The following is a 13809-nucleotide window of genomic DNA, read 5'->3' as shown; positions in this document are numbered from 1 at the left end:
TTTTCAGTACAAATCGGCAATTTCATACTTTAACCCCTATTATTTGTGATTTATTTTTATTCTTTTTTTGCTTTGGTTTTAGTGTGTACGACCACAAAGCCACCCAAACGTGCATTATGGTCTGTGGAAAATTTAGTGTCGGGGTGTTGAGTTCATACAAAGCTGCAGATAACTACAGGGTCTCCAAAAGAAACATAAAAAAACAATCTCAAGAGTGGCAGTTTGAAAAAATTCTGAGTCGCGTCACGAGGAGTGCCTCGGTTTTTGGATGGACGATGCTGATGCTTTTCAATACCCTGCTAGTTGTTAAAGAAGTATTTATAAACATGTTGCAAATATCGCATGTGAAATAACTGCATTTATCAGATTATTGATCTCAAGTATCGAATTTAGTGTGTATTTCGATTATATTGTACGTCAAAGCCAATCTGCCTTTTAACCCTACTATAACCTAAAAAAAACTACTAAATTAAGGCGTACTGGCATGGTTTTTTTTAATGTTTAATTTTGATTTTGTTTAAGATAGAAGATGCCATTTTAAGTTTATATGTTGTTCCAGTGAATATATAAGACTCAATTTTTAGTAAAATATGTTGATTTACTATGATAGTTTTCGTGTTATTTCAAATCTCCCTTAGCTAGGTCTTATTACCCGCCGGTACCATACAAGCTGTGATTATGACAAGAGGAGGCCACACTTACTTTTCCTACACTATTAAAATTGTTTTAGTTTATCTGTTACTTGGTGATTAGTATTCTATTGGCGGCTTAAACCTGAACGATATTTTCTCATTAACTTAATCGAGGTTTATAGAAAAATATTTGCAGAAACTACTTTCCGTATATTCATTAACTCGTATAAGATTCTGAGAATACTAGTTACTTAAATAATCAAATTAACTGCATTGACGCGAAATAGTTTATTTTCTTAGGTGCCCGTTTTCTTGCAAGGGTGTATTATATTTGTACTGATTTATTTGTATCTCATACTTCCTCTCTTGTCCTTCTTTCGCCTTTTCTCCATCTTACTAATCCCGTTTTCAAACATTTTTAAAAAACGTCAAAAACCCAAAATGTAAGTGGCTGAAACACTGACAGCGAAAAGCCAAGAAAAAATAAGAAAACAAAATTGTCTAATGTTACTTGTCAATGTCAAAGTGTCAAATCATTTGTGCTCTATGTGTTATATTACACGATAATACTTAATTTTTGGAACTTGTTCGTTTTTACAAAGTTTTCGAGTTACTGACTTAGAAAGTTTTACTGAACAGTTCGATGTACGGGTCAACGATGGCTGGATCGGCGCTCAGGCGACTTATGGCAGAGTATAAGCGTAAGTTTTAACAATTTCACGCAATTTTTTCTGTTTAATATTTTTACTAATGTGTAGCAGTTATCGTCATAGCTAGGGTTCCTGAGGTGGATCATACTTTATGTTATGATACGAACAAAATGTTGAACAAATGAACAAAACCTTCAAATGACATCAAAATGACCTACTGATGAAAACGAACTTTTTGTGAAACAGTAGAATTTGCGATATCATCGCCTTATGTTATGGAAATTATTATTCATACCATTAATAGCTAACTATGTACCTTTCCGTGAACAAAATCTTTCCCCAATTATTTTGCAGGAATTCCTACTCATATATTTATTTACTGTGGTCCTGCCCTCCTTGCAAACCAATACATGTCATATTGATGTCTAGAATGTACCCATCACTTAGAATAAACATAATACATTATATATACATATATAATTTCATATTGCATTATACTAACATTTTTGGTAACAGGAATATACATATTCACATACAAATTGGTATTTTTCGCACGTACCTAGTTTCTCTTTACATACATTATATGTATTCAAGAGCCTTCACATTACTTATTTATTATAATGTCTGGTATAATGTCTATATGGTGTTTCATTGTTCCTCTTAGTTGTTTGAACCACTTTTTTGTCATTTATAACCCATTCCATTTGCTGTGTAATTGTGAGATAAGTAATTGGATATAAATCATTATGAATTATGAACAACAAATATACAAGTTTGAATTGGCAAATATGCTCATGGTCACTATAAACTAACCTAACCTAACCCTATTATGTAGTGTACAGAGAAACCTTGCACACATTAATCAAATGAGATTATTGCAAAAAAAGGCACCGTTATTATTTATTTTGTTTAGACTCTTCCAAATAAAACATAAAATTTTTGTTGTTATATTGTGAAGTTGTACTCATTATTGTTTGTAGTAGTTATCTTAATTTTTAATTCCTCAATGACTATCCTCACTAAGTTTTTTTGCAAAACAAGACTGATGTACCAGAAAAAAAATTGTTGGGCAGCCTGTAAGGAGTATTCATTCTTAATAATTATGCACACATCAAATTTCACTTTGTCTATACTTAATAATATGTTGTAACTAAAAATGTTCTAAATACTTTCAGAGCTTACTTTAAACCCTCCAGAGGGTATAATAGCTGGTCCCATAAATGAAGAAAATTTCTTCGAATGGGAAGCCCTGATTACGTAAGTACATTACTTATTATATTGTTACATTACTTTTGGTTTTAAATTTAAATAGTAACATTATTTTAACAGTAGGGATTGAAAGCAGTTAATTTTTACAGGGGACCTGAAGGCACTTGTTTTGAAGGTGGCATATTTCCAGCAAAATTGGTATTTCCACCTGACTATCCATTGAGCCCTCCTAAAATGCAATTCATCTGTGAAATGTTTCATCCTAACAGTAAGTTGTTTTATGCCTTTTTAAAATATATGCATGACATGAAGTTTCACTAAAAATCTACACTTATTTAATGTTTCAGTTTACGCAGATGGAAGAGTCTGCATTTCTATTTTGCATGCGCCTGGAGATGATCCAATGGGTTATGAAAGCAGTGCTGAGCGGTGGTCTCCAGTGCAGAGTGTAGAAAAAATACTGCTCTCTGTAGTTAGCATGCTAGCAGGTAAGTATGGTCAAACTTATTATCTCATGGAAACAATATTAAATTGAGTCCAAAATATATTGAATCCTTGAAATGAAAATTAAAATAGTTTTCATTTCTTTTTCACAAAAATTTAAATAAGAGTTTAAGATTGGATCTTCTTAGTAGGTATCATCTACCTGTATCAGGAAGATCCGCTCTTCCAATATTCTCTAGTATACAGAAATAAACCTTAATTGGTTTGTATAATGTACTAAAAATTATAGATACTACAAGTTGAAGAATTTGTATAGAGTAACATAATTTTGCGTGAGGTAATAATAATACTAATAATAATAACAACGCACACTATATCTAACATCACCATTAGAGTGTTCCCAAGATAGTAATAACAATAATAATGTAATATGGGTTACACCTTCAGGATGGGATATTTTCTGTCTTTCATCATAGTTGATTGATACCAACCAATCTTTTAAAGCTTTTTACAACTATGCCACTGTAGATGATAAATATTAATTTTTTTGTTTATAGATAGATAGATTATATATATGTGCCAAATTCATTGAAAATTGCCTATCAACAAACAATGATTTGGAAATTGGCTGAGAGCAACAATGTAATTTGTTCTATGGGACATGAGTGAAGGGTTAAAATTAATGGACTTACACACATCAAAAAAAGTTTGCGATCACTTCGAAAAACTGAAATCTTTTTTGTTACTGTAGATTATATTATGATTTTTTCTTCTTTTAGATTCTTTATTTAAAAATAAATTAGAACATAAAACAATGACCCCGTTCAATTGTTTTTTCATATAAAAAGGCTTTCAGTCCTAGCTTACGCTCATTCAGAAATCTGATTTAGTCAATTATAAGCGATTCAAGACATTTTTCGCGGAAAGTTGTGATTGAAAAAATGCCAAGAGGATTATCAGAGGTTTTACGAGCTAGAATAGTAACTTTGAGAGAAGAAGGATACACCACGAGAGTAATAGCACGCAGACTTGCTATATCCCAATCCTGTGTCGTGGCTACGTTGCAGAGGTATCACGGAATGGGGAATTTAGCTGACCGACCCCGCAGCGGTCGCCCAACTGTTTTGACAGCTGCCCAAAAGCGCTATATTAGATTGCTGGCAGCCCGTGATCCAACAATCAACGCCACTAAAATAAAAGCAGAAGTCAGGGCCGCCTCTGGGCTTGAAGTTAGCACGCAGACCGTTCGCAATTGCTTGCACCAGGCTGGATTACGAGCACGGAGGTCTTAGCGAGCTCCGCTCAATTCCCGGCAACGTCAACAACGAAGATTGCAGTGGGCTAGACTTCGGCAAAATGAAGAAGGTGAGGACGAAAACATTTGGCAAAACTGTCTCTTCGTTGACCGGGATTCGTCAGCACTCATCCAGATAACCGACGTGTCCGTGTCTGGAGAAGACCAGGCGACCGTGAAATACAAAGAACTGCCACTGGAACAGTTCAGCAAGGCGGAAAATCGGTGTCCTTTTGGGGTGGCATTATGATTGGAGCTAGAACGCCTTTGATCCCGTATCGGGGCTTCATGACAGCAGACATGTACAAAGCAGTTGCTATTGATGATAACGTCAGACCATTCCGAGTAAACCATGGGCACCAATTTGTACTGGTCGATAATGCGCCCGCACATCGAGCTCAACGAGTCAATGCTGCTCTTCAAGAATACGATATCACACGATTAGATTGGCCTGCCGGCTCGCCCGACTTAAACCCAATAGAGCACGCGTGGGATGCTCTTAAACGAGCAGTAAGGAACCGTGAGCCACGTCCCCAGAGAGTTCCAGAGCTCAGGGAAGCCGCTATTGAAGAATGGGATAGGTTACCCCAGGAAATGCTGGATAACTTGATCCTCAGCATGCCCAGGAGGATCTTCGCATGTATTCGAGCCAGGGGAGGAGTTATTTTATATTGAATTCACACCTTTTAATCATAAATTGTTGTTTAAGTTTAATTAAACAGTCTTTTTCTTTCTATGAAATTTCTATCACTATTACATTATGATTAATGGCTCAATATTTTAAAATAAATAATAAAAATAGTTTTATATTTTAATTTCAAACAGGGTATTCCTATTTAAAGAAAGCATACAACATAGATTTTTTCTTGATAAAGTTAAATTTAAAGAATTATAGGAGCTTATGCTATTGATCGCAAACTTTTTTTGATGTGTGTATGTAGTTTTAGTACAGTAACCAGGATGTATTTCTCATTGTAAGGTGACCACTAAATTGATAGAGTTAGTCAGTGGGGAATCTGAAAGGTTTTGAGTACATTACCTTAAGTATACATCGTTGCCCCCTTTCCACTTCCAAGAATTTAGTTTTACAAGCTCCACCCCACACAACAATGCAATAACACATTATTGATTGAACTAAGATGATATACAATTGATCAAGTAAGGTTTTGTCCGCACTGTGTCTTAAGTGTTTTAAATAGCCAAGTGTGCTTTCGTATTCAACTATTTACATAGTCAATATATTTGTACCACGAAAGACGCTGATCTAGCATGATGCCAAGATACTTGGTGGATGCAAACCTCTGAATTTGTACACAATTACACTTTTGAGTAATATTTTTGTTACAAGTGTGTATTTTAAGCGACAGGTTTTGAAGTGGTTGAGTACTTGTGTATTTAGTAAAACACATGTAGTTCGTTTTATCGGTGTTAAGCGTCAAAAGGTTACCTTTAAGCCATCCAGCTTCCCTACGAAGTCCCTGTACAGCACTCGCGAATACAGATTCCCAAGTTGAATTGTTCAGTTTGAATCAAATACAATGACGGTGTCATCGGCGTAGGACAGGACGTGTCCGTGCTCAACAATTTTATTTTCATTCTCTGTCAATCAGTCAATAACTTTGTCCGACTTTATCATTTAAATCATGTAAAAAAACGATACTAGATTTTAAGATGTGTCTAATAGTGTACTGTAATGTTTTGTTAGTTTTGATTTTCATTTGTTCACTTAATGGTTCGTTTTTCACTATTTCTAAGAAACCTACATACCTTGCTTATAATATAATGCGCAGTAATTGTTTAGTATTTGTATGTTGACAGAGTTAGTGAACCAATGATCTTTCAGTGCAGACAACAATTTTGGATTTTTAGATCTTCACAATTCGTTTTTTTATGCTATCAAGTAACGGGATATAATTGTTTTCTAATTATGGTTTCTATCTTGGTGTCATTTTTATGATATATATTTGATGCAATATACATTGAACCACATTTCTTCATATATGTATATTTCCTCTCCTTAATTCAAATATTATATGAACTGATTAGAATGTACCTTACTAGTATTGATGCTTCTAACTTCTTCTGCCTCCTGTACTATTGTTTCTCCAAAAATTTTCTCAATTCAATTAAATGTTGTTTGTTTGACTTTCAGAATGATGCTCTTACTTTCCATAATGATTTTTCCATTGTTTTTATGCCAAAAGCAAACTCTTCATGTCTCTTTTAGGATTATTTTTTGTTTCTGTCCAGAATTTCCTGAAACATTGTTCAATCAATGGTTGTTGTACCTACAGTGGGCAAGTGTTCTCCTGTTTGATAACAGAATTTTACCTTTGTATAGTGGTGTTTGTAAACAGAACAACCATCGAGGCACAAATCGACTTAGTATTAAAGGGATCTGTTCCTCTAACAACATAACCATTAATACTGGAATGCTCCATTACACTTAGAAGACCAGTATATTGATACTCCTGTAAAGAAGGCTTTGCCACCTATCGACACTATTTTAGTGCAATGGTTTCAGTGGTTTTACAGTTAAATACTAAATGTATGCTCTGCACCAATCGAAAAAGCTATGCCGGAAGGCATAATATTTCGTTATGATGCCAAACATAGCATGAGGAAATAATATATTCCTCGATGGAATACAAATGGCCTTTGACTTGATTTGTGTAGATTTGTTTTGCTTCTGTAAGTTATTTTGTTGTATGGTGTTGGTTACAAGTTCACAAAAATCGGACATACTAAATAAACTCTGAGATGTATTTTTTTTAACCACCACAAGCAATAGCAGTTGTTGCGTTGTATGGTTGGTAGAGTATAGATCTCTACAGGAAGGGATATATGGATAACACAAGACTCTTTCAGTGAGCTCTTTGCCAAGGAAAGAGACCATTACTGTTTGGAAGGGCATCATTGGATTGTTATCAGTGATTGAGATGTGGTTAGTTATCACTGTATTCTTTCCTGTTTAGATGTCTAGCCTTAATGACTTGGGAGCCATTAGGGCAATGGATGGATTTGACCAGTTCTTCTATAGTCCACTCTATCGGAAAGTTTCTAACAATACCATTTCTTATCAAGTGAAATGCGGGGATGATTGCTTTTGTAAGAGTTCTTGGAGAGGACGGAATTTTCAATGAATTTGTTGGCATAAAACCCGATTGCGCCCTGTACTTTTGATACCATCTTTTGCAATCCCATGTATACCATTGTTATTTAGGAACTGAGCAAACTTTAATGATTTGATTGTAATACCAAACGAGGGGTTGGACTCCTCTCTCGATACGTGAACTATATATGGGCCCTTATTAGATTCACTATATTTTAAATTCATACCGTCAGCAAATTCGGGCAAACTATAAGTTTGTTGAGCAGACGCATTTGAGGGAACGTTTGAAGAACGTTTCGGAGATTGCTCCGATGTAGTTTAGGGGAAGATGCTTCATCACTGGTACGTTTTTTAGACATAGAATTATCATTTTAGGTGGGAGATCCATCACAGACATATATCTAGATAGACGCCCCAGGTACAGCAATTTGCATGATGCCACATTTTTTGTAATCACTATGACGTCACAAGAACTATTTAGTGATGGAAACCTCCTTCGTCGATTGATTGAACGGGCGCGTATTCCGTTACACACGTATCACGTAAACACGGGTACGCAATTCAATTAATCGATTCTAAATATAACTATTTTTGTTTAAGTATTTGTTGATGACAAGTAGTCTTAATATTAATAGATAACTTAAGTCCTTTATTTTATGTTTTAAAAAAATGTTGATTACTTAAACAAATTAAAACTTTAATTTTTAATTGACTTCATATATTAAAATTATTGTCCTTCCAATAAAATGAGCCTATTATATAACATTTTTTTGTAATAGAAGATCTTATCGATTAACTTAAAATAATGAAAATGCCCGTCAATATATGAACTTGCGACTGCCCTAATTAGTTTTACTAGATGGTTTTCTGTTGGTAATTGATCAAATTGATGAATGGCAAGACAAATGAAAATGTTATTGCTGACAAAATGTGGTAAAATCTTTTTAATCAGAAGAGGTTTATTTAATGACGGCCTCGTGTGAAATTTTTGTGATTTGTTTATTATTTCTCGGATTTCTAACTCTGCTACTCTGCATATTCGGATAGCATCTTAGGTGGGATAATCTAGACCACCTTCGTCCTCGAAAGCAACGAACTCATACGTATGACCAACTCCAGATTTTTGTAAAGACAGCGCACTGTTAATTCTTTGCATTATATATATATATTATTACTCTTACTACATATCCGGCGGCGTATATAATTATTTGCTCACTATATTCGGACATTCCAGCCAACGTACTGCAAAAAATATCGAAATTACAGATATACAGATAATAGATACTACAAAACTAAAAAAAAAATCAAAAACGAGTTATAGAATATTTTTGTAATATTGCTAAGGTCATGATAATTTTCATCCCTTTGTTTTCAAAATCGATCGAAATCGCGAACAGTATTGCCTAACGTAGACATCACTAAATGTTAAATTTGGCCAAAGAAATGTAGGAATGGGTAACATAGCTTTTTCTGAATATCGTATCGAAACTATATATCAATATTCGAAATCGGATTTCGAAACTATATATTTTCTGAAACTATATATTCATGGATACAGCCCGCGCTGCGTTGATATATTGCCGTTACTGATATGCGGAATCAGATTTCGAAACTATATATTATCGGATATAGTTCTGACAAGTACTAATGCGGGCTAATGTTAGTATACAGTTTCGAAGACGCACAAAAAACGGTTTCCCGTTGATATCCACTCAGTGAATATTATATTGAAAATCTGATACGGAGCAATATCGGTATATAGTTTGGAAAATACATGATTTCGTGTTGGTATCCACGCAGTAATCGCTCGGCTTGATTCGGCATCACTGTAAAATATATCGGATGTGTCGGATTTTCGATATTGCCACAATATATAGTTTCAATAACTATATACGATTTGTAACGCCCATTCCTAAAGAAATGTACAAGCGGCCGTACCACGAAACTGAACGCATTATACAAAAGTGCGTTCGTTCGATATTCATGGCTTATTAACAAAGGATCTCAAACATATCGCAAATAAAAGCCGCAATGTATTACAAATAATGAGGCATACATTCGGTTGCATATTTGTTTTCTCGAAATTCATACAAAACCAAAATAATTGGTGTTATAATAAATTATGCGTCTTCTGATTACAAAATCACTTACCCTTGTAATGAAACGTCCCTATTTATCCGTTTACCCAGTTATGGTGCTTGTACAGTTTATAATGGCACAATTATGCATTTTTCGCGTTTTCGACTGATGTTTATCTACGATAACGGTCGAGCGCGTTATGACGTGTAGCAGCGGCAACTAAGTGAATTTCACTTACTTTTGGGCACGCGAAGTATTTATACTTGCGGCGTCTGGCTAGATATACGTCTGTATGAAATCCATTTGAGAATCTGGGTTTAAGAAACCATCAACAGAGAAGCCGCCTCCCCCATCAGGGGGATTATCGGCGTCCATCACCAGTTAGTATCTAAATTTACCTTCACAAACACAACTGCAGCACTATACAAGAAAGGCAACCAATTTCACTCAGAAGGTTCCAAATTAGATTTCGACACGTGTATCCTGACAGGAGCCAGACACTCGACCCTCTCGAATTTATTTTATTCTCCTCTGAGATGTAATCGAAGTCCAAAAATGTAAACAAACAACTGTCACTGTCAAAGTGACATCTCATAGATCATAAACCTTTTTTTACACGTTCATCTATTAACAGGGTCCACTGCATTCTGACCAATAAATTATAATTGAAAAATACCCGTTTGGGGTTGAACAATTTACAAAACTGTTTAGAATCATTTTGTCATAAAATATATTCATTTCAAAAATTACAGGGAAATGAAGAAGAAGTGTCACGGCCTATAAAAAATTACGCCAAAGAAACATCTTGGAATTTTTTTTATATTGGGAACAAAAACTATGTTTCGATTTCTATATCAGTGGCTAACATGTCAAATATTGACTTTTGTTTTTACTCAGGCAAACTATTCTTCCAACGTTTCTTTCAGATACCTTCAGAATCTCTACAATTTTATTCGCACACTCGCACAAAAACCAATATTCCTTTAGTGGCCAGGTTTGAAATGTATATTTGTAGACATTCATTACCATAACCTCAGTTACGGACATTGCAGATCGTGGTCTTTTTTCTGCCCCCATAGTGGTTATGTTCACACGAACGCAAGCAAACACAAACGTAACAACAGAGTAAAACCAAAACTTAAAAAAATAACACAAAACGAAAACTCAACAATCAAAAACAAAAACTCAACAACATGACGCATACTCAGCCGACAACCTGCAGGTCGATTCAGAACCTTACCATAACTGTGTTGTCGACCGATTTGATTATTGATTAGATATTGAACGATTTCTTCTCATTTTTATTCACAATAATCGAATCGAACTTCAAACTGGTATTATTCAGAACACAGTTATCGAATGAAAGTTACCGAAAGTCCTATTGTTTGCAAAGCAAGAATGTAATATGGAAATCTCCTAGTATTTTAATTTAATTTAGAGTAAGTTATTTAAAGTAAGTTTAATTTTATTAATTAATTTTAATGCAAGACTAATGCAACCTATGTTCCGTTAAAGTCTAGAAAATGTATATAAAAGGATTTCCATTTTTCTTTTAATCTATTTCACCGACTAACTCCGTAAACGCTGTTGGATAACGATATCGTATCCGAATCGAACGCTTAACTCGAATATTCTGAATAGCTCGGAAAGCGCCCTTCGATTCGTTTAAAATATCGAAGAGTTCTGAATCGGGGTCCAGGACCGGCAAAGGCTACAAACGTTATTCAGAACACAGTTATCAAATGAAAGTTACTGAAAGTCCTGTTGTTTACAAAGCAAGAATGTAATGTGAAAATGTTTTGTTATTTTAAATAAAATCTGGATTTTGTTATATTTTATTAACTTATTTTAATGCGAGACTAATACATTCCTATATTTCAGGCCTTTAAAGTCTTAAAAATGTATATAAAAGGATTACATTTTTCTTGTAATTTATATTCGCCGACTAACTCCATAAACGTTGTTGGGTAAGGATATCGTATCCCAATCCGAATCGAACGCTTTAACTCGAATGTTCTGAATAACTCTGAAATCGCCCTCCGATTCGAAACGATATCCAATCGAACGATTCGGTTTAGATCGCGAAGAGTTCTGAATCGGGATCCTGGTCTTCATCATCATCCGTTTATACATTAAGTACATTTTTAATTCTTTAAAAGCCTAAAATAAAATAGGAATGCATTAGTTTTGGATTAAAATAAAGTATTTAAATTGTCCGACATCCAGACTTTATTTAAAATAATAAGAGATTTCCATATTACATTCTTTCTTTGTAAACAATAGGACGTTCGGTAACTTTCATTCGATGACCTGAATAACGTTTGTAGCCTTTGCCGGTTGCGAAGTTCGAGTAATCGTACGTAGGTGTGACGTCATTTCGGTTCGGCTTCGAATACAACAGTTTGACGTTCGATTCGGGTGTTGTGAACAGAAATGAAAAGAAATCGTTCGATATCAAATCGAATCAGTCGACAACTGAGTTATCGTAAGGTTCTGAATTGACCCCCCGACCCATTATCCATCCCTATCGATCAAAAACTGACTTATAATAAATCATTATAATAAACACTATAATATAGTAATGGACCAATTTATAATTTCAGTTTTATTATTCTTAATAAAACAATGTTTAATTTAATAAAGTATTAAAGTAATAGTATTATAGAAATAAATTATTCAAACTCCTGCTTAAAAGTATTTGTGTTTACATACAACTAATAAAAATAAAAAATCGAATAAACAAAAAGTACAGCAAAAGGTTGTTCATCCCCGAAACATGGCCAATGGGATAAAAATCTCTCCACAGGAAATAGTTTCTTGAGATTACCTTATTAAATATAGTGTTTTAAATAAAAAAATATGATTTGATAATATTTTGTTTGTACGTGCACACAATTTAAAAACAATATATAACATCTTGCATTAATTTTTAGCCCTTTTCACTGTTCCACTATTCGTAAAATATTTTTTTTTTGTAATGACCTCTCCTTTGTTTAAATTCTTGGACTTTGATTTCTCAGTCTTTTGACATCTCAGAGTTTTATGAACCTTTACTGCGTATTTTCTATCGACTTGACTTGAGCGTAGGCTCTCAAAAATTGTTTCTTAGCACAGTGTGATTGTTCAGAGAATGATTTGTGCCAAAGTATGTCTTGAAAGGCAAAATTGAAAATTTAACGAGCATAACCAAAAATTTAAAATCAAAACGTAACAGTTAATATGTGTGTAACTGACTGTTACATAATTATTATCTAAACAAAAATTATCCTAAATTGTGTAAAACATTTATTTCAGAGCCTAATGACGAGAGCGGTGCTAACGTTGATGCTGCCAAAATGTGGAGAGAAGATCGTGAACAATTCAACAAAATAGCAGAACGACTCGTTAGAAAAACGCTAGGTCTGCCCCCACCCTAAAATGGTCGTACTACAGAAACACGAATATGATATTCAAATTTATTTCATCAAATAACTTTTAGTATGAATCTAAATTCACATAAAAAACTGAGACAAAAGTCTAATTTACCAACTATTTATTAAACGTTTTTCTGATGTTTAGATGCAATACAATCATAATATATGTGTAGTTCAAGTAGAATATTTAATATAATTAATAAAAGTTACATATTGAAGCTTAAACCCTATCTGTGCCAAAAACATGGCAAATCTTTCTGAAATGGCTTATACATAATAGTTTTTTTTTGTCATTGTGACTTAAATGTGTATCTATCTGTATAATTGTTAGAGTTAAAACCCATTACAGTCAAATGTATTATTTGACAACACTTTCGTTTACAAGTATTAGCATCCAAGAAAAAGTTGATCATTTGATGGTGAATTTTGTATTTTAATAAATATTATTTTGTATGTTAGTTCTAACTAGTTATGATTGAAGAAAAACTAGTTTTAATGTAAAGTGCAATCTCGGAGAGATACCTGTGCGCAAAATAGGCGAGAGACTGTCTGGTGACATCCTTCAACGTGTTACTATATAGATAACAATACATATTAGTGAACATTGCTCTCAGTCGAAAACAAATTTGACTGATTGAATGAATACATTCAGTTTTTCCTAGATAAAACTAGTATTTAACTAACATACAAATTGAAGAAGACACAGAAAAGACCTGGAAGCCACGTTTTCGTAGAATTTTACATTCTAATATAACTGTGTATCTATTCGTTAACTATCCGTTACCGATATAATTATTGATTACGCAAAAGAAAAGGTATTAGGAGAATACATACTTTCAATTCGCGTTGTCACAAAATGTCCAAGCAAATTATTATCAGATATAAATCTATTTCCATGTGGTTTTTTACGAATTACCTAAATATAAATTTTTTTACTGGGAACAACGCGTTGTACTGTTGACGGGTTTTAAGTGTA

At 33.9% G+C, this 13809-nt stretch overlaps 1 protein-coding gene across 1 annotated transcript; it reads left to right on the top strand.

Moving 5' to 3' along the window:
* The first annotated feature begins 1190 nt into the window (after nucleotides 1–1190).
* Nucleotides 1191–13809, top strand: LOC113231035 (ubiquitin-conjugating enzyme E2 G2). Its single transcript, XM_026465223.1, has 5 exons — nucleotides 1191–1333; nucleotides 2458–2539; nucleotides 2641–2759; nucleotides 2839–2979; nucleotides 12715–13809. Exons 1-5 carry the CDS (start codon nucleotides 1276–1278, stop codon nucleotides 12834–12836), a joined length of 522 nt encoding a protein of 173 aa, XP_026321008.1. The 5' UTR covers nucleotides 1191–1275; the 3' UTR covers nucleotides 12837–13809.

This window comes from Hyposmocoma kahamanoa, unplaced genomic scaffold (assembly GCF_003589595.1).
Source record: "Hyposmocoma kahamanoa isolate Upper Pololo Valley unplaced genomic scaffold, ASM358959v1 100021, whole genome shotgun sequence".
NCBI classification, from domain to species: domain Eukaryota; kingdom Metazoa; phylum Arthropoda; class Insecta; order Lepidoptera; family Cosmopterigidae; genus Hyposmocoma; species Hyposmocoma kahamanoa.
The sequence above is the reverse complement of the archived record's forward strand: the minus strand, read 5'-3'. Positions and strand labels throughout refer to the sequence as shown.

Coding starts and splice junctions, on each gene's coding strand:
- LOC113231035 (XM_026465223.1), top strand. CDS start 1,276: ATGTACGGGTCAACGATGGCTGGATCGGCGCTCAGGCGACTTATGGCA. Junction 2,540..2,640: donor GAATGGGAAGCCCTGATTAC/GTAAGTACATTA, acceptor TAATTTTTACAG/GGGACCTGAAGGCACTTGTT. Junction 2,760..2,838: donor TGAAATGTTTCATCCTAACA/GTAAGTTGTTTT, acceptor TTAATGTTTCAG/TTTACGCAGATGGAAGAGTC.